A 20,558-nucleotide genomic window follows, 5' to 3' on the forward strand; every position below is an offset into this window, starting at 1 on the left:
GTTTCCCCTTCACACCCCACGCCACCCCCTTAACTCTCTCCTCCCCAAAGAGTAACCAGAACCCTCTATAAGCCACCTATGTCACTAGTACCACTAACATGGCAGCTATGAAACAGGGACTTGTCACCTGGGTGGGCTAAGTGAGCCCTCCAAGGAAAATGGCTTGTCTTCTGCCCACGTTCTTGTCATTTAAAATTGGGGTGATTCACCAAGTGATTCCCTGATTTGGAATAGTTTGGGGTGACATGCAATAGTTTTGGGGAGAATGTTACGGCAAGATTCTGTTCTGGTTGCTGCAATGAAAGTTTTCTGTTCCCTCTGAAAACTCTAGAGTGTATGTTAAGTGTAAGACACAATTTAGATTTACACAGCTATCCCATCTGACACCAAATAGAAAGGAAGGAAATATTTTTGCAAAACCACCCAGAAGTTTCTCTGAGTTCTGTTTCCTAGTAAACTCTTCCTAGATTTAAGCAGGTGCATATAAAGAAAGAAATAGAAAACCTGATGGTTTTTAGCCTTACTGATCCTTTGTGGATACTTTAAAGATACTTTCTCTTTTTTAAAAATTATAGTTTTACATGTATTATTAGTGCAGCAGAAAAAAGGTCTGAGCCTTTTACTAAGAAATTACTGAATTCTTCTGGATCAGGTTAAAGGTAAAATAATACATGCTCAAACAGTAACCATCATAATCTTTTTTTTTTTTTTAGTAATTCAGACTGGCACTTCATTAAAAATATGTAGGGCGTATTTTTAAAGTAATATATAAACAGAAAGTACAAGTACACATACTATTTCCATGACTATAGTTTATAGTTTATTTTTCAGAGCTACTATGTATTAATGCATCAAGTAACTACACGAAAGGGAACTAAAGCTCACACCTCCTGCTTACTTTGGTTTGTGATAACGATTTTAGAGAACTCTGAAAGCTCAGTGAGTCAATGAATTAGCCTTTAGGCAAGTTCTTCTGTACAATTCTGTATTACACAGAGAACATTTTCTTCAGGTGTTTTCTCCTAGACGTTAATCTTCCTTACAAACTAATTGTAATACATATATGACCATAGGAGGGAAACAGCAGAACCGGGCAGTTTCTGAACAAGATTATTTGGCATAGCAATAAGTGACAAACTAAAGCATTGCCAAGTCTGAGTTATTCAGAATTCGAGCAAATCAAACTTACTTTAGATCTGCAGTATTTGTGTAAAGTTACCTGGGAATTCAATTAAGAAGTCACCTGTTTTCACTTAAAAACTGGTTTAGGTTTTATCAACTGAAGAACTTAAGTTTAGAAATAGCATTGGGCTGCAGTCACCTGTCACTTATTCTTTGATCCCGCGCAGGCTCTGTCAAATCGCTAGGAGGGTCCGGTTATTTTATTTACAAACGAATATATTAATTCAATAGAAAGGAATTCACCACATTTCTCCAACATCTTTAAAGTCCTTGGTTGAAGTAGTCGGGCTTTATAACGTATTGAGCACAATTTCGCAGAAAGTCACTTCGGTTTCCCTTCCAAAACCCTTTGTCTGGAAGCCACCGACAAACGCGGTGGGAGCCTCCGACACATCCAACCACGTTTGCGTTGCTTCAAGCGGGAGGGCGGGGCTGAAAACTCGCAGCCGAGGGGCGGGGCCGAGCCAACGGGGCCGAACCGGTCCAACGAAGCGGAACTAGCATTGCGTCATTTCCGTCTGCGGTGTTACCAAGGGCACAAGCGGGTTCTGGGCCGGCGGCGATTGGCAGCTGATGGGAATAGTGTCCCCACCCCTCGGCCGCTACCGCTCCGGATGGGCCTGCCTCTGGGGCCTCTGATAGGAGGCTCTCCTGGTTCCGTTGCTGAAGGTCCCGTGTCCTGGAGGTCCGCGCCATCCCCAGCTCCCCTTAGGACGTGTCGTTTCTCTGAAGCCCCTGTTGGGCGTCCGTCCTCGCGTTTCCGGTGTCGCCCGGGATTAAGCCCTTCTTCCGCGTTTCCTCCCTGCGCCCTCGGTGAACCCGCGAGATCTCTGCTTAGGCGCTTGTATCGGCAGTAGGGCAAACTGCTGAGATCAAAGCACAGGTTGCCGTCAGCCCTGCCCCTCCTTTTCTCTGTCTCTGTCTAACCCCAGTGGCTGAGCCCTGCAGATTCCGCCAGTGATCCCCGTGAGGCAAGATCTGAGTGCCCCTCACAGGAAACCTGCAGTGTTGGGGAAGCTGCATGTCTCCCTTGCACCTTCTCTTCCCACTGAAGAATCCATAGGCCCAAGGGGCCCTTTTAGTGCCGCACAGTGATGACCTTGGGGAGAGGCGAAAGTGAAAAGCTTTTCTGACCCTTCTAATACCGTCCTTCTTGGTCTTTGCAGTCTTGGGGGAGGGGGGGCGGTGCTTCAGCCTCACTCCTGGGCTCTGGTATTTTCACAAGGGTGTTGTCTATGGAGACTTTAGTTGATCTTCTTGTGAGGTGGAGTGAAATCAGGTATGACCTTTGATACCATCTTGAGGACACTGCCTTCTAGATAAACATTTCCTAGATGGACACGGACAACACTAACTGTAAAGAACAAGTGATACACTGGATTTTATGAAATTAAAGACTTAACAAAAACACCATTAAGAGAGCAGTGAGGCACCCTGGGAGATGATACTCACAATACATATATTCAATAAAGGACTTGTATTCAGGATATTCGAAAAACTCCAAGTGAATATTGACAAGTAGAGGTGATGGAATTTGGGGATTTGAATATTTGGAAGGTATGTGAAGAGAAGGATAGGGATATTTATATCCTTACTATATGTAAGGAGTCGTCAAGTGATCTATGCTAGCATGATGGAACAAGAGACAAAGGTTTAAATATTCTTTAAAGCAATAAGGTAAGAAATAGACGAAGTAAAAATAATGACGTGTGATTCTGAGAGGGAAGATAAGCAGGGTTTTGGAAGATAAGTAAGATAAATTCTTAATTATCTTTGCAGAAAGTCAACAAATCACTTCTAAAGTTGATAAATCTAACTATACAAGCATATTATTTAGAAGCATGGAAATAGTGACTAGAAGATCTAGAACAAAAAATAGTTAAGTATTATTGCTTTTAGAGTATGAAGGTGGAAAAGAGTGACATGGGGTAAAAACTTGCTTTTTAGTGTAAGTTCTACGTTATTTTACTTATTTGAAAGAAGTACACATATTTTGGTTAAACTATTTTAAATTATAGAAAAAAATCTGCATTTACATTATTAGAACTATATAAATTATTCAATTATATGGCCACATAATATGCTATTTAGAAGTCACCCTCTGGACCACTTGAAGTGGAATGTATCCAAAATCAAGATCAAATGTATTCTCTTTACCTCTTAGCAGTATTTTAATATGCCTTATATTTGAACCATGACTATGCATGATTAATTCTTTTTCAGAGTTTCTAACCTCTTTTTAAATTCATCTTCTCAGTCATACCTTTCTTTGCGTGGGGTACAATTTTATCTCCAGAAACAACCCTCCTAAAGCCATTCAACATACTGATCTAAGCTAAATTGATTACCATTTTTCTTTCCTTCAGATTCTATTATTTCTTTTTCCACATCATTGATTTTCCTTAAACATCAAGTGATCCTTGGTTGTCTATTAGTAATGAAGAATGAAGACCTGTCTCAGTTTTCCTAGGGCACTAGTGTGAGTCTCACATGCTTTTGTGTAAGTCTCTCATTTTTCTGCTGTCCACACTCACAAGTGGAAAGATTGCGTTGGAGCTTTATGAAGTAGGTGGCATAAATTAATTAACAGGCTTTCTCAGAGTGGGGTATGGTCAGGTAGCCATCAGTTAAACAAGGCATCTCTCAAATGCTAAAATAAGAGGGTTTTTACTGTGGAGTGCCAAATCCATACTAGAACTAGCTTTCCCAGAGAGTTTATGTGAATTTTTTAAGGAAATAAGTCTTCAGGATTTGTTTGTTTTATGCCCAACAGTAAATATCCATCTACCAGCAGATTTTTGACTAATGGTAAATATCTACTTGCCTGCAGCTCTGGAACTTGAAGTGACAGTGGAGACAACTGGCACAGCTATTCCATATACAGATCTTCAATTAACCCTGTTGTCTATAGTCATTCTCTTTCCAGCCCTTTTAAATTGCTAAATCCTAATTGATATCCTTTCTAGGGTTCCAATGACAAGCCAGCTCTCTCACTAGAGCCCCTTTGAAGTGTGTCTAGGCAGGCCTTTTACATAGTTATTCCCAACAGGATACGACCAATTATTTTTGATTTTCTAGAAATAAGATAAAATTTCTTATTTGCTCATGAACTCCCTTCTCTATGTTATGGGTTAACTTTATATATATTGTCACTTCAGTTGGGTTCTAGAAGGATAGAAGGGAAAATGTGTGCTCAGTCTACCATCTTATTAAAATACACACATACACAAACACACAGTTGTTTGTAAACCTGTGCATGTGTATGTGTGTACATGGCTTCTCTATTGAACTGCCTTAAATGCAAGGATGTAGTATAGAAAATATAAATATAGTATATAAAATACCTAGTACACTGTCAGAAACATAACAAGTATTCAAAGGTATGTGACTGATTTGATTTGAATGTAGAGGAAAAGAAGTTATAAATGAAGTTACAAATTTAAAAAGATACATACACCCCAATGTTCATAGCAGCATTATTTACAATAGCCAACATATGGAAGCAACCTAAGTGTCCATCAACAGATGAATGGATAAATAAGATGTTGTGTATAGCTACTGTGGAATATTACTCAGCCATAAAAAATAATGAAATAATGCCATTTGCAATAATGGACCGAGAGAGTATTATGTTTAGTGAAATAAATCAAAGATAAATACTCTATGTTATTGCTTGTATATGGACTCTAAATGGTAAAACAAATGTATATAACAAAACAGAAACAGACTCACAGATATAAAGAACAAACTAGTGGTTATCAGTGGAGAGCAGGATTTGGGGAGGGACAAGATAGGGGTATGTGATTAAGAGATACAAATTACTATGTATAAAATAGATAAGCAACAAGGATACATTTTATAGCATAGGGAAATTTAGCCATTGTTTTGTAATAACATTAAGGAGTATAATCTTTAAAAATAATGAAACTAATATAATATTGGAAATCAACTATATTTCAGTTAAAAATTAGAATATATTAGGCAATCAATGATAGGTATCCATTTTTATTATAATTATTTTGATACCAAATATCATTTTCATTAATCCCTTTATACAACTTTCTATTTGATTTTTATTGAGTTCTAGTGACAGTTTCATAATGGAGTATATAAATTAATTTAAAATATACTTAAAGTCAAAATATACTCCTTTACTTATTTTCTTTTAGCACTTTCACATGGCTTGGAAACAGGAATCAGAATTTACACAGAGGGATAAAGCTGCTATAGTCATTCAGAAGGCCTGGAAAAGTTTTCTTGTGAGTTTCCTTTGGGTTTTTTTTTTTTTGCAACTTTATTGAGATATAATTTGTATATCATATGGTTCACCTGTTTAAAGTATACAATTCATTAGTTTTTAGTATATTAAACAGTTGTATACCATTCTTTGCTTTATAAGTAAACATTTTTAAAGTTTCAAAAAGTTAACATTAAGTAATTCTCTCAGTAGCCTCACAAAGATGTACTGAGTACCGAGTCTGAGCTCGGCACTTTGATAACGGCTGCTGTCAGCGAAAGTGTCACTAACAGGCTCATTTGGCTTTCACCTCTGAAAACTTTACTTCTTGACTCTGGAATCAGATTGTGAGCAAGTTTTGGGGATATATTGACTCATTAAATATTGATTGAATGTCTACTCTTGAGGACTTAAAGCATAGTTGGATTAATATCGTAGTTTCTCATTGTGCTTTAGTATGAGGAGAACTGGTCTCCTTATCCAATAAGGAATATCCAAGTTGATATCCTGGGTTAGGTGAGAGCCAAGAGCTAAAACTCACTCTTGTCTCTAGGATAGTATCAGCACTCTGTTCCTGATAGTTTTGTATGAAGTGGTGTGGCTCTGTTTCTAGTACACAAAAATACCTTTAAGTCAGTTAATCACATCTTGCAAAATAGCTTCTGTTATTTGCCTCTGTTGCCTCTGTTAACGCCATAAAACCTATGCTGGGGCATAACTATTGATTTCCAACGCTAAAAAATATTTCCTTTAAAATGCATCATCTTACTCCTCTTCCTTTTGGGTCATACTCTACCTATGATATATTGTAATATAAATACTAGATATAAGATTAGGCACATATTAATTTCCTATTGCTGCTATAAAAATTACCAAAATCTTAGTAACTTTAAACACCAAAAATTTATTATCTTATAATTCTGGAGGTCAAAATCTGAAATGGATCTCACTGCACTAAAATCAAGATGTCAACAGAGCTGTGCTCTTTCTGGAGGCTCTAGGGAAGAATTTGTTTTCATGACTTTTCCAGCTGTTAGTGGCTGCCCACATTCCTTGGCTCGTGGCCTCCTTCCATCTTCAAAGCCAGTAATGACCTACTGACTCTTTCTCACATCATATCACTCTAGTGCTGACTCTTCTCTCCCCTCTTTCACTTAAACGGGCCCTTTTTCCTCTTGTAAGGGAACCCCCTTTTGAGGGGGCTGTTAGTTCATTGGCATGAGGAACCCAAAATGGCCAGGTGACAGTAGCAGCTTCGATTTTAGTGGAATTATTGGTGTTTACCTTGGTGGAAACATGTCCTCCTATGGGTGCTAAGACCTTTATATCCACAGAACCCAATGGTACAAGGACAGGAAGCAAACTTTTCAGTAGTGGGTTATTAGAATATTGAGAGAGCGCCACTTTCACTTCCACCATTTAATTTTCAGACTCATAAATGCTGGCGGTGGGAGAAATACCGTCTTTTGTTGGTTATTGACTCAGAGCATATTTTATAACATGAAGGAAATCACCCTAGTCTGAAAAGTCTTGTCACTGGAACTCTAACTGTAACTGAGTCTTCAAAATGCCATTCCACCATTCTACCAGGCCAGGTACTTTACAGTCATAGGGAACAAGGCAAAGTGAGTTTCATGAGCATAGACCCACTCATGTGCTACCTTTGCTGTGAAGCAAGTTCTCTGGTCAGAAGCAGTGTTATGTGGAATACAATGACAAGTGAACAGAACATTTTGAAAGTACACAGACGGTGGTGTTTGTAGGAATATTGTGCGCCCAGGAGGATAAAGTATCAGTTACGATGACAATCAAGTGTTGTCCCTTCCAAAATGGAAGCGTTCCAACTAATCATTGTGCCACAGGAAGCTGGCTAATTCCCTCGAGGAATGGTACCATATCAGGGGCTCAGTGTTGGTTTCTGCTTTGGCAAAGTGGGCACTCAGCCAGATATGGTGAGTAAAAGTCCATGTTGCTGAGCCCGTGAGTAACCTCCGTTCCTGCTGCCATGGCCGCTTTGCTCATGAGCCCACTGGGCAAGGGGAGCAGTGGCTAGGAAAAAAGACTGACTGATTTTTAAAGAATAAGTCATCTTGCCCACTTGATTATTAATATTCTGCTCTACTGAGATTGTTCTTTGGTGAGTATTGACATGGGACACACTTATCTTCACACTTGATGTGCATTTGCAAGGGTCTGGCCTCTTCCCCAGACCTTTTTGTCACCAGTTTTCTAATCACATTCCTTCCAAATCCCTGACCATCCAGTCAAACTATCAGTTACTACCCGCCCATAGATCCGTACCTCTGGCCATTTTTTCCTTCTATGCACAATAGACAACCAGGTACACTGCTTGAATTCTGTACCCTAGAAGTATTTCTCTTCAGGGCCACCCCTGAGTGATACTATATATGGAATCTCCTATGGGTCACACTTTGCACTTGATGTCCTGAGGCCTGGGAGGTCCTGAGTTTGACAAATAGAATTCAGAGTAAGAGATGCTCAAGAGAAGCCTTGCTGTTTTTCCTCTGGTACTTTGAAATACACATGCTATGAAGAAATTCAGACTGAAAGTCTATGTAGAGAAAGAGTCCCAAAAGTTCCAGATGTTCCAACAATGCAAGCTGAAGACCCGAAAATGTGTGTGAGGCCAGAGTAAATCACCCAGCTCCAGCTGGTCTCGCAGGTCACCACGGCCAGATACACACGTCCAAACAGGAACAGCAGAAATTCCCTGTCGTCCCCACAGAAAGTGGTTGTTACTTTAAGTCACTGAGTTTGAGGGTGGCTTGATGCAATAATCTATACGTTTAGAAGATACTATTCACATTTAAACCATCATAAATTATTCTTGATACCCAATTTGGGGTTTTACTTAAGAAAATCATCTTCCTTTACATCTTCCTTTCAGAAACAATATTATTTCTGTTGATGTGGGCCGCACCATCTTCCACAGGCAATTGCAGTGGGACTTCCAATTGTCATATTGGTATTATGGATTACTGCAACTTGAATTTGTTTGATTTGATTTAACATGAGTAAACAGTGGGGAGAAGTTTACCAAGAGCTATTAAGGGTTTTGGGGCAGGGGGATAAGGTATGAGGAGAGGATTACCAAAGAAATAGATTTCCAAGATAGAAGGATTATTCACAGTTGTTTGACTAAATTTGTGCTAACATGAAAAGTAGATAAGGTTTGTAAATCAGTGGAATTACTACAGGAATGAGGAGGAATCTGTAATGATAATATGATAATATTTATTGAGAGATTTCTTGTGCCAGAAGTTGTTCTAAGTGCTTTACAAATATTAACTCATTTACTCCCAACCATAGCTCCCATATTTTAGGTGAGAAACTGAGCAACTTGTTTAGGATCACACAGCTAGTAAGTACTAACAGTTAAACCATGACAATATTATGCCATGCTCAGTGTTCTTGACTGCTAAACTGCATCTTGTCTTTCTGCTAGATTACTCTGGATTATGCAAAAGTGTCACAGCCAAAGTTCTGGAGATTTTCTTTATAGTTGCTAGTAAAACAATTATAAATTTAAGAGTAAAACTCTGTGAGAATAATACCAATATTGCCTGGCTTGTCAAAGCAAACCCTAAGTGGATAATGTTTCTAAAATCAAGTTTACATATGCAAATCTGTTTTATGCTTTTTACTTATTTTGCCCTAGTTAGGTAAAAAGCTAATTAGAGGTAGAAAACCCAGTTTTGACCATAAAATCTTATGTGTTTGAACTTTTAGAATGTTGCTGTGTTCCAACATTTAAAAAGTCTGATTAATATAAGAAGACAAGGGGAGCCACGTCAGATAGTGAGATATATTAATCCTAAAGAGGTAAGGATTTATTAAATTTATTTATTTATTTATTTATTTATTTATTTATTTATTTATTTATTTATTTTTTATTGAAGTACAGTCAGTTTACAATGTTGTGTCAATTTGTGGTGTACAGCACAATGCTTCAGTCATACATGAAGAAACATATATTCATTTTCATATTCTTTTTTCACCATGTTACTACAAGATACTGAATATAGTTCCCTGTGCTGTACAGTGTGTATTTGTTGTTTATCTATTTTATATATAGTGCTTAGTATCTGTAACTCTCGAACTCCCTATTTATCCCTTCCCACCCCCGTCCCCTGCCCCCCTCCAATAACCGTAATTTTATTTTCTATATCTGTGAGTCTGTTTTTATTTTATAAGTAGTTCATTTGTCTTTTATTTTAGATTCCACATATAAGTGATATATGGTATTTTTCTTTCTGGCTTACTTCACTTAGAATCACAGTCTCCGGGTCCATCCATGTTGCTGCAAATGGCATTATTCTATTCTTTTTATGGCTGAGTAGTATTCCATTGTATAAATATACCACAAGTTCTGTATCCAATCATCTGATGGACATTTATGTTGTTTCCGTGTCTTGACTATTGTAATAGTGCTGCTATGAATATTGGGGTGCATGTATCTTTTTGAAGTAGGGTTCCCTCTGGATATATACCCAGGAGTGGGATTGCTGCTGGATCATATGGTAAGTTTATTTTTAGTATTTGAGGAATCTCCATGCTGTTTTCCATAACGGCTGCACAAAACTCTATTTCCACCAACAATGTAGGAGGGTTCCCTTTTCTCCACATCCTCTCCAGCATTTATGATTTGTGGACTTTTAAATGATGGCCATTCTGACTGGTATGAGGTTATACCTCATTGTAGTTTTGATTTGCATTTCTCTGATAATAAGCAATATTGAGCATTTTTTCATGTGCCTTTTGGCCATTTGTATGTCTTCTTTGGAGAATTTCTTGTTTAGGTCTTCTGCCCATTTTTGGACTGGGTGATTTGTTTTTTTCTTATTAAATTCTATAAGCTGTTTATATTTCTGGAAGTTAAGCTCTTTGTCAGTCTCATCTTTTGCAAATATTTTCTCCCATTCCATAGGATGTCTTTTTGTTTTGCTTATGCTTTCCTTTGCTGTGCCAAAGCTTATAAGTTTAATTAGATCCCATTTGTTTATTTTTGCTTTTATTTCTATTGCTTGGGTAGATTTCCCTAGGAGAACATTGCTGACATTTATGTCAGATAATGTTTTGCCTATGTTTTCTTCTAAGAGGTTTATAGTGTCTTGTCTTATGTTTAAGTCTTTGACATTATTTATTGATACAACATCTTTTTCCCCCTTAAAAATGTGTGGCTACTTTATAAATTAAATGTGCTTGTATTTCTTTTTAAAAACTTTTAAATTAAAGTACTACACACATGTAAAAAATTCATAAAATATTTATAACAATGAATCATCACAAGCAAACCCCTGTGTAACCATCACCCAGGTCAGTGTTTTCATACTTCAAACCACTGCCTTTAGGTTCTCTGCAAATCACTGCCAACTCCCTTCTTCCAAAAGATAACCACTATTTTGAATCCTACCACTATAATTTAGTTTTCTCTTTTTTAAAACTATGTATAATAGAATCCTATCGTATACTTTTGTTTCTAGCTTTTTCATTCAACATCGTTTGGGTACGTACATTCATTTCGTAGAATTGATGGCAGTGTTCCATTTTATGGGCATACAGCTAGTAATTCATTTCTACAGTAGATTGACATTTGAACTTTTTCCAGTTCAAGGCTGTCATAAATGCTACTTCTGGGACTTTGTATTCATGTCTCTTGGTTTACATGTCTGTGAATTTCTTTTGGTTTCTAGTCTACCTAGAAATGAAATTGCTGGATGGAAAAATTCACCAAACTATTTTCCAAAGTTATTATACCAGTTTATATTCACCATCGGCAATCTTTGGGAATCCTGGTGCTCTACATTCTCACCAAGGCTTAACATTGTCATTTTTAATGTTGCACTTCCCTGATTACTAACGAAGTTGAGCATCATTTTGAGGAGTTCTGCTCCTGTGTACAATTCTATATATGATTTTTCAGGCCTGACCACAGGCAGTTACCAGGGCTTTACCTGCCAGGACTCACAGGGGAAAGCTGCCCCCGCATCACACTTGACTCGGTGCACGGTCGGTGCAGTACACTCTTTAAACAGTGTTACAGTCAAGGACCCCGGCCCTCCCTGGTCATGCTCTTAGGCACGTTCCTAGCCCCATCGCCTACACTCCTAAGTTTCTTTACCTGAGGCCTTGAGCAGAGGTCTTCAGGCACCTCTGCTGAGATCTTATTTGGAAATCTAGAAGAAACTTTCCTCACTCTGAATCAGCTTACCTGACCCTCCCCCCTCCATTTTTCTCCCACCCCTCCCCCAACACCCCCACACACGTAAAACAGCCGGGCCTTTGTGCAGGACCCCCTCAACGGTGAGAGGGCACCCACCCAAGGGGGGTCTGCTGCTTCCTTTGATTTGGGGCTCTTTAGACTTGATCGTTACCTTCACAGTTAAGTGATTAAAGGCATTCTTTCCTTTTTCACCTGTTACTTTAATCAGCTACTAACTACCTTTCAGCTCTCTCTCCTCCAAATCAGCTGAGCCCCTAACACTCCTTTCTGAAGTGCCTTGTACATGTGTGTTGTCTCTCTTATTCTTACTGGTTTTTAGCAGTTCTCCGGGTATTCTTTATACAAGCCCTTTTTCAGTTATATGTCACACATACCATTTTTCACTCAGTGATTTGACTTGTCACTGTCAATAGTCTTTCCACTGATTTCTTTAATGAAAAATTTTAAACATATACAAAAGTCGAAAGAATAAAGTAATAAACCACCATATACTCATCACTCAGCTTCAGCAATTAACCGTTTTATGGCCAATTTCTTTCCTCTACACCTCTAGGTTCATTTGTCTTTTGATGAACAGAGTTCTTAATTTTAATGGAGTCCAATATATCAGTCTTTTTCTGTATGGTTGATGCTTTTTAAAAATGAACTTTTTCAACCCTGAGGTCATGAAAATGGTCTCTTATATAAGCTTTATTGATTTGCCTTTTATATCTAGTAGATCTGCAGTCCCCCTGGGATTTTTTGTGTATGCAGAAGTCAGCTCTCCTGTTCTTCCATATAGAGATCCAACTGATGTTACATTGTTTACTAAAAAGGTAGTCTTTTCTCCACTGCTCTGTGGTGCCATTTTTATTATAAACCAAGCAACCATTTATGTATGAGTCTGTTCCTGAATCTGTCTGTATCTATTCCATTAATCTAATTTCTACCCGTGTATTAATCACTATAGCTTTATAAGTCTGTTATGTCGTGAAGAAGTACTCCCATCTTACACTTCTTCTGCATAGACTCTGCATGCTACTCTTGGATGCTTGTGTTTCCACGTAAATTTTAGAATTAACTTATCAATTTCCATGTGCAAAACAAAAAATCTTCCACCATCTTGAAAAATAGTGGAGCAGGGAGCTCTTAAGAATAACTATCAGAATCAACTTTATCAGAATTCAGGAATCTAATTTTAAAAAAAAAAACTTAAGGCAACCAGGAAAGTGTTTAATGAAAAAAGAGGCTGCTAAATTTTGGTAAAGAAACACTGGTGTTTTTGCTTACCTACCTGACATCCCCCGTTTCCCAGCTTAATGGCCTCTGTGGAGACAAAAGTTCACATTCCTGGTATGGCTTGCTGGAGCCAGGGGGTCAAATACAGACCTTGTTCTCAAAAGTTGTGGTTGTGTATTTTGACTTGTCTGGCGATTCCCTGAGGGACCTGCACAGAGACTTGGCTTTGTTTCACCTGCTTCCATGCAGTGCCAGGGCTGGGCCAGCTTCCAGCCTTCAAAATCATATACTGCCCACAGCCATGTGAGGCAAGGGATGGCAGACAGGACACGAACAGGCAGACCCAAAAGCCTGGGAAGGATAAGGCTGAGGAGGACGATACATGGGGATGTCTGAACAAATAGAGAATATTTTTTTTAAAGGAAAAAAAGAAAGAAAGAAAGCAGATTAGTGATTGCCAGAGGCTAGGTGGGAGAGCGGAAGGGGAGTGACTGCTTAATGGGAGTAGAGCTCCCTTTTGGAGCGACTAAAATGTTTTGGAAATATTGTCTGTACAATATTGTGAATGTACGAAATGTCGCTAGTGATAAACTTATGTTTAGCATGTGTATTTCATCACGATTTTTTAAAAAACGTTTAAAATTCTCTTGGAATTTTGATTGAGATTGCATTGAATAGTTAGATCTATTTTAGGAAAACTGATGTCTTACCAATATTTAGGTCTCCAGTACACGAACATTTGTGGAAACATGGAAATGTGCCACCCAGCCTCCTCTTCACAAGAAGACATTGCACAGCTGGAGGGAGTGCGATCAGCAGGCAGCCTCCAGCTGTGAGCATCTTCAGTTTCTCCTGCAGAGAACTGCCTCCCTCTAGGTCAGCTGCTTCCAGGGCAGTCCACATCCAGTGGCGTAGCCGTGTGTGGGGCTGAGGACGTGGATATAAAGACCAGACTGCTGTTGGGCAATATTCCCTCTAGAGTTCCCTGTAAGACTGGCCTAGGCTTTGCAGGGCCTTTACTGCAATCCATGTTCTTCCCTCTCCTTCCTTTCATAGGTGGCGATCCCCAATAAACATGTGGCCCCCAAACTTCATATCAGCATCTCCTTCCAGGAAACCCAACCAGAAACATTAGTTAGCTCTTCTGTAATTTCTATGTAGAGGACTTGCACATCTTTTGTTAGATTTATATCTTGCCTTTTCATGCTCCTATAAATGGTAATTAGAGGCTTTCTATTTTCCAATTTCTGTTGCTGCTATATAGGAAGACAACCAATTTTTATTTATTAGCTTTGTTCCCAGGTGCATTGCTATGCTCATTTATTAATTCTAATAATTTATACATACATTCTTTAGGATTTTCTCCATAAACAAGCATATCATCCTCAAATAATGAGTTTTAATTTTTCCTTTCCAAACATTATACAGTTTATTTTATTTTCTTGCCTTTCTGCACTAACTAGCATCTTGAGTTAATTGGTCAACCACTGTCTCATTCCTAATTTCAAAGGGAGAAGGCCCAATATTTCATCGAGTAAAAGGTATGCTATAGGCTTTTTTTATTTAAAAAAAATCTTTTATCTGATTAAAAAAGTTTCCTTCTATTACTGGGCTAAAAGAGGTTTTTTTCTTTTTCTGATACCAAGAATGGATGTCAGATTTTATGAGACATTTTTCTGCTTTAATTGAGATATTGTTTTTCTTTGAATGTTAAACTCACATAGCATTCCTAGAACACACATATTTGAGTTGTAATGTTAAAACACAAAGGATAAGTACTTTAAAAAATATCACTGAATTTAGTTTGCTAATATTTTGTTTAAAGTTTTGCACCTATGTTCATGCAGAACGTGTAATTTACTTTCTTGTCCTGTCTCTGTGAGATTTGGGTATCAGATCTAGCTGGCATCCTAAAAAAGTTGGGAAATGTTTCTTCTCCGTTTATTTTCTTGTTTTTTTAAAACATTGAGTGTTATTTCTTCCTTAAGTGTTGGGAAGGATGCGTCTGTATTTATAATTGTTGTATATTATTTTTGGATGGATCTCTTTATCGTTATGTAATGTCCTTCTTTGTCTCTTGTTACAGTCCTTGTTTTAAAGTCTGTTTTGTCTAAGTATTGATACCTGGCTTTCTTTTGATTTCCATTTGCATTGAACACCTTTTCCATCACATCACTTTCAGTCTGTATGTGTCTTTAGATCAGAAGTGAGTCTCTTGTAGGCAGCATATACCTAGGTCTTGTTTTTCTATCCATTCAGCCACCCTGTATCTTTTGATTGGAGAATTTAGTCCATGTACATTTAAAATAATTATTGATAGGTATACATTTATTACTACTTGTTATATGTTTCCTGGTTGTTTTTATGGTTCTTTTTCATTCCTTTCTTCTCTTGCTCTCTTCTCTTGTAATTTGATGGCTATCTTTAAGTTACTTTGGATTTCTTTCTCCTTTTGTGTGTGTGTCTATTACAGTTCTTTGGTTTGTGGTTACCACGAGATGTGTGAGTGTGTGTGTATATATGTATTTTTTTAACTTGATGATCTCTTAATTTTGAATGCATTATAACACCCTGCATTTGCACTTCCCCCACCCCCTCATGTTTAATGTTTTTTATTTATTTTACATCTTTTTGTTTTGTGTATCCTTTAACTCCTTGTTGTGGATTTAGATTTTTACCACTTTTGTCTTTTACTCTTCCTACTAGCTTTATAAATGGTTGATCTACTACCTTTATTGTGTGTTGTCTTTAACAATTAGATTTTTTCTTTAATAATTTTCATATTTTTAATTGTGGTCTTGTCTTTACTAGAAAAGTCCCTCTAACGTTTCTTGTAAAGCCAGTTTAGTGGTGCTGAACTCTTTTAGCTTCTGCTTGTCTGTTAACCTCTATATCTACCTCAAATCTGAATGATAGCCTTGCCCTGTAGAGTAATCTTGGTTGTAGTTTTTTCTTTTATTACCTAGAATATATTGTGCCACACCCTTCTGGCCTACAAAGTTTCTTCTGAAAAGTCAGCTGATAGTCTTATGGGAAGTCCTTTGTATGTAACTAGTTGTTTTTCCTTTGCTGCTGCTAACATTCTCTTTTATCTTTAATTTTTGCTAGTTTAATTACAGTGTGTCTTGTTGTGGACTCTATGCTTGCTGGGCCTGGATATCTGTTTCCTTCCTCCATTTAGGGAAGTTTTCAACTATTATTTCTTTAAATAAGTTATCTGCCTGTTTGTTTCTCTCTTTCTTCTTCTAGGACCCCATAAGCAAATGTTAGTGTGTTTGATGTTGTCCCAGAGGTCTCCTAAACTATCCTCATTTTTTAAAATTTCTTTTTGTTTTATCTGTTCAGCTTGGGTGATTTCCACTACCCTGTGAAACCCTTCTGGGCTTGGTAATTTCTGATTTGAAAGGTTAATTATTGATTCAATTTCTTTGTAGATATTTGTCTATTCAGATTGTATATTTCTCCTTGTGTGAATTTTGGTATGTTGTGTCTTTTAAGGAATTATCCATTTAGTTTAGGTTATCGAATTTGTGGGCATAGAGTTGTTCATATTTGTACATTATCCTTTTAGTGTCCATGGAATCAGTAGTGATGGCCCCCTTTTCATTTCTGATATTAGTATTTTGTGCTCTCTCTCTCTCTCTCCCTTTTTTAGTTAGCTTGACCATAAGCTTACTCAGTAATCTTTTCAAGGAACCAGATTTTAGTTTCTTTTATTTTCTCTATTGATTTCCTGTTTTTGAGTTCATTGATTTCTGTTCTTTTTTTTTTTTTTTTTTTTGCTCACCTTAGATTTATTTTGCTTTCTTTTCCTGGTTTCTTACAGTGAAAACTTAGATTCCTGGTTTCAGATCTTTCTTGTTCTCTAATACACACATTCAATGCTGTAAATGTTCCTCTAAGCGTTGTTTTTGCTCCATCTCACAAATTTGAAGTTGTATATTTATTGTAACTTCAAAACATTTTTAAATTTCTCTTGAGATTTCTTATTTGACCCATTTGTTATTTAGAGGTGTGTTGTTTATTTTCCAGGTTTTGGGAATTTCTAGCTATCTTTCTGTTACTGATTTCTAATTTAAGTTCATTGGGGTCTAGAGCATACTTTATATGAGTTCTGTTCTTTTACATTTGTTAAGGTGTTTTTTATGGCCCATAATGTGTTCTGTCTTGGTAAGTGTTCCATGTGAACTTGAGAAGTATATATTTTCTGCTGTTGTTGGAAGAAGTGGTCTATAAATGTTAATTAGATCCAGTTGATTGATGACATTGTTCAGTTTAATTATGCCCTTATTAATTTTTTGTCTGCTGACTATGTTAATTACTGGTTGATAGAGGGGTGTTGAATTCTCCAGCCATAATAGTGAATTCCTCTACATCTCCTTGTAGTTCTACCAGTTTTTTCCTAACATATTCTGATGCTTTATTGTTAGGTGCATAAACATTAGGTATTTTCCTATTTTCTTAGAGAATTGACCACTTTATCATCATGCAATGCCCCTCTACATCTCTGATAATTTTCCTTGCTCTGAATTTGGCTTTGACTGAAATTAACACAGCTTCTCATCTTTCATTTGATTAGTTTTAGTATGCTTTCTCTTTCTCCATCCCCTTTCTTTTAACCTATCTGTGTCTTTATAATTAAAGTGGGTTTTTTGTAGACAACATATGGTTCGGTCTAATTTTTTTATCCACTCTGACAATCTCTGCCTTTTAATTGGTATATTTAGTGCATTGACATTTAAAGCAGATTACTCACATAGTTTGATATCTACTATATTTGTTACTGTTTTCTATTTGTTGCACTTGTTCTTTGTTTCTTTTTTTGCTGCATTCTCCAGGTTTTAACTAAGCATTTTATATGATTAAATTTTCCCTCCTCTCTTAGCATATTAATTATACTTCTTTTATTTTTTGGTTGCCCTAGAGTTTTGAGTGAACATTTACAACTAATCTCAGTCCACCTTAAATAACATTATTCCAATAAATACAGTCTCTCATAAACTTAGGAGACAAACTCATGCTAGAAGGAAGGGACTTGCCTCAAACACACAGCCTACCCCCCACCCCCAATTGAATCTACAGGTGGTAGCAGGATAAAGGTTTAAGCTGAGGTCTTCCAAAGAGTGTAACTGAATCTCCCACATTATTTCCTGCCAAAACCTATCAATAAACAGGGAAAAATTGAAAGTGGACAGACCAGACAGAGATTACTAAATCTGCCATCCAGACTTGACACAGCTCAATCTCTGATCAGATTTATATGATCAGCCCCTTAACTGTGTTCAGAACACTTACATTAACCTACAGTTGGGCAAAGTCATCTACCACAAAGCCTATTTTATAATAAAGTGTTGAATATTTCATGTAATGTGTTGAATACTGTGCCAAAAGTGAAAAACAAAATGGTTATATGGGTACAGAATGGTTTTAAGTGTATTGGTTGTTTACCCTTGTGATGGTGTGGCACACTGCATCACAGGACAGAGTGAATATCATACAGCATATTGTTAGCCTGGGAAAAGATCAAAATTCAAAATTAGTCATATGGTTTCTGCTAAATTCAGTATCACTTTTGCATATCATGAAGTCAAAAATGAAGTCAGGGATCATATGTGTGTATGTATAATTTTTAGTCAGGAGAAAATTGTGCAAGACTAATTGTCTTTCAGGCTGGGCAATTTAGGATAACATCTATTTTCTCATTAAATTAATATATTGAGGGCCATATTGAAGACCAAGAATTTTTTTCTCTACTTTCTACTTGGTGTGGGGGCACTAAAATTTAGAAGACCAATTATACACAATTCTTATAAAATTTAAACATGGATTTTTGATTTAATAAAAACTAGTTAAGAAAGATCATCTGGTGTTAAATTCATTGAACAGTTACATTTTTTTCTCTGAATTTACCCGGAGGATAATATTTAATATGAAAAATCATAAATTTAAGGACTTTTTAAGAACTTATTTTTATGAATAAAAAAGTCATTTCATTTTTAAACTTTTACATTACATAGAAAGGAAACATAGTTTGGTATCACTTTCCCAGTTATCATATAAACTGTCTTACTTATTAAGTGTCTATAAGAAAATAAATCCTAAGATACTTTGTTATTTAAATTTAACTATTTGAGGGGGGTGGGTTTGGCTCAGTGGTAGAGCGCATGCTTAGCATGGGTGAGGTCCTAGATTCAATCCCCAGTACCTCCATTACAAAGCGTTTTAAAATTAACTATTTCAGTTTTACCCACTTCAGCTATTCCATAAATAATATTCAGCAACTGTTGTAACATAATAGAGTGAGATGTTGTACACTGATAAATGCAGAATGTTGAAGAGTAATTTTGTTTTTATAGGCAGAACTTCTAGATGCTGCTGCTGGCATCAATGTACGATTCAGATTAGGTGGTGTAAGTATGGATAAAATTTTATGTAGCAATCTAAAGCACATTTATTTGAAATTTAAAAGATGCAATTTTTAAAAACATTAACCATTTTTGCAATTAAGTTACCATGGTCTTTGGACTTTTCCACCTACAGGTTAAATTTCCACCTGAAATATATTACAAAATTTTCACTCACAGACATATCGAAGATTTGTGTGCTAACAGCCCTAGAGATTACACAAAACTGCCCGCAAAATATGCATCTCATAATAAAAGTGATCGTCTTCAGGAAGAGGGTTATAGTGGCTGCTATCGTCGTGTGGAGAACAATGGCTGGAGGCCTGTTTCTGAAAGAGTAAGAAAATATAAATAGTAATGGGTTTGAATAGTAGATGCTTAGAAACCTATGTTTTTGAAAATTAATTTTTAGATTACTTTAAAATAGTACATCCTACTAATTTAACTGCTAAAATTTCTTAAGTTAGCTACTCTGGGGTTACTGATACACTCTGAGTACAGCATATATCTTTTTTTAACATTTACTTTACTTTTAATAATCAGCTTTGAATCTAGGCCATCTTTAGATACTCTCTGGCACTCAGCAATTTCCCTTCTTTATAACAAAGCAAGTCTGAAGATGTTGCTGACTCTGTATTAATCCTTGGACAAGAGGTAGGGGTTCTTGAGAATAATATGACATTTTCTCTTACAGAGCTGGTAACAGCAGATATGGGTGGGAAATGATTTGGATTTTCATGGTGTTGGAAAATTTAACCTGCACTCATATGAACTGAACAGAGTGATTTTAAATATACACAGTTCCTAATGTGTATATGTGATTTGGGGGCTTTTTCTATAGATACTCTTATGTAATCTCCTGTTTGAGGAAATAATTTTTATCTAAGGATATTTGCAAGCTTACATTTTAAAAGTTAACACCATCTGGTTCTATAGCTCTAGATGTCTGTTTATATCACCTTAAGTATCTTCATTCAAATCCTCAATCTCTGGTATACAGATTGTAGAATGTATTGACTATACTAAGTTTGAAAAGTGAGAATGACCAAAGTATGAATTCATTCATTCATTCAACAAACTTTATTGCCTACCAGCCAGGTGTCAGGCTTTGTACTAGTTGCTTGAGAAACAATGGTAAAAAGAATAGTCCTTCTCCTCAAGTAGTTTGCCTTTTAATTAAGGAGACAGTCAAGTAAACAGGGTACTTCAGTACAGCGCAGTAAATATGTGCTTTAATTCGGGCAAACTCAGAGTGTTGTAGCGGGTAGCAAAC

The 20,558-nt window shown here is 36.8% G+C and overlaps 1 protein-coding gene across 14 annotated transcripts in view; it reads left to right on the forward strand.

The window, feature by feature from the left end:
* The window catches only part of C33H11orf65 (chromosome 33 C11orf65 homolog), a 258,094-nt gene that overhangs the window by 223,061 nt on the left and 14,475 nt on the right, over nt 1–20,558 (forward strand). For 8 of the 14 annotated variants that reach the window (XM_072953892.1, XM_072953893.1, XM_072953901.1 and 5 more), the window contains 4 exons: nt 5,352–5,441; nt 9,170–9,262; nt 19,238–19,291; nt 19,422–19,622. In XM_072953892.1, the coding sequence (XP_072809993.1) occupies nt 5,352–5,441; nt 9,170–9,262; nt 19,238–19,291; nt 19,422–19,622 (438 nt within the window). Of the gene's footprint in view, nt 1–1,706; nt 1,868–1,922; nt 2,066–3,548; nt 3,662–5,351; nt 5,442–9,169; nt 9,263–19,237; nt 19,292–19,421; nt 19,623–20,558 lie in introns of those variants that run through there. The other 6 variants (XM_072953906.1, XM_072953907.1, XM_072953905.1 and 3 more) reach the window with 6 other exon arrangements.

This window comes from Vicugna pacos, chromosome 33 (genome assembly GCF_048564905.1).
Source record: "Vicugna pacos chromosome 33, VicPac4, whole genome shotgun sequence".
NCBI lineage: Eukaryota > Metazoa > Chordata > Mammalia > Artiodactyla > Camelidae > Vicugna > Vicugna pacos.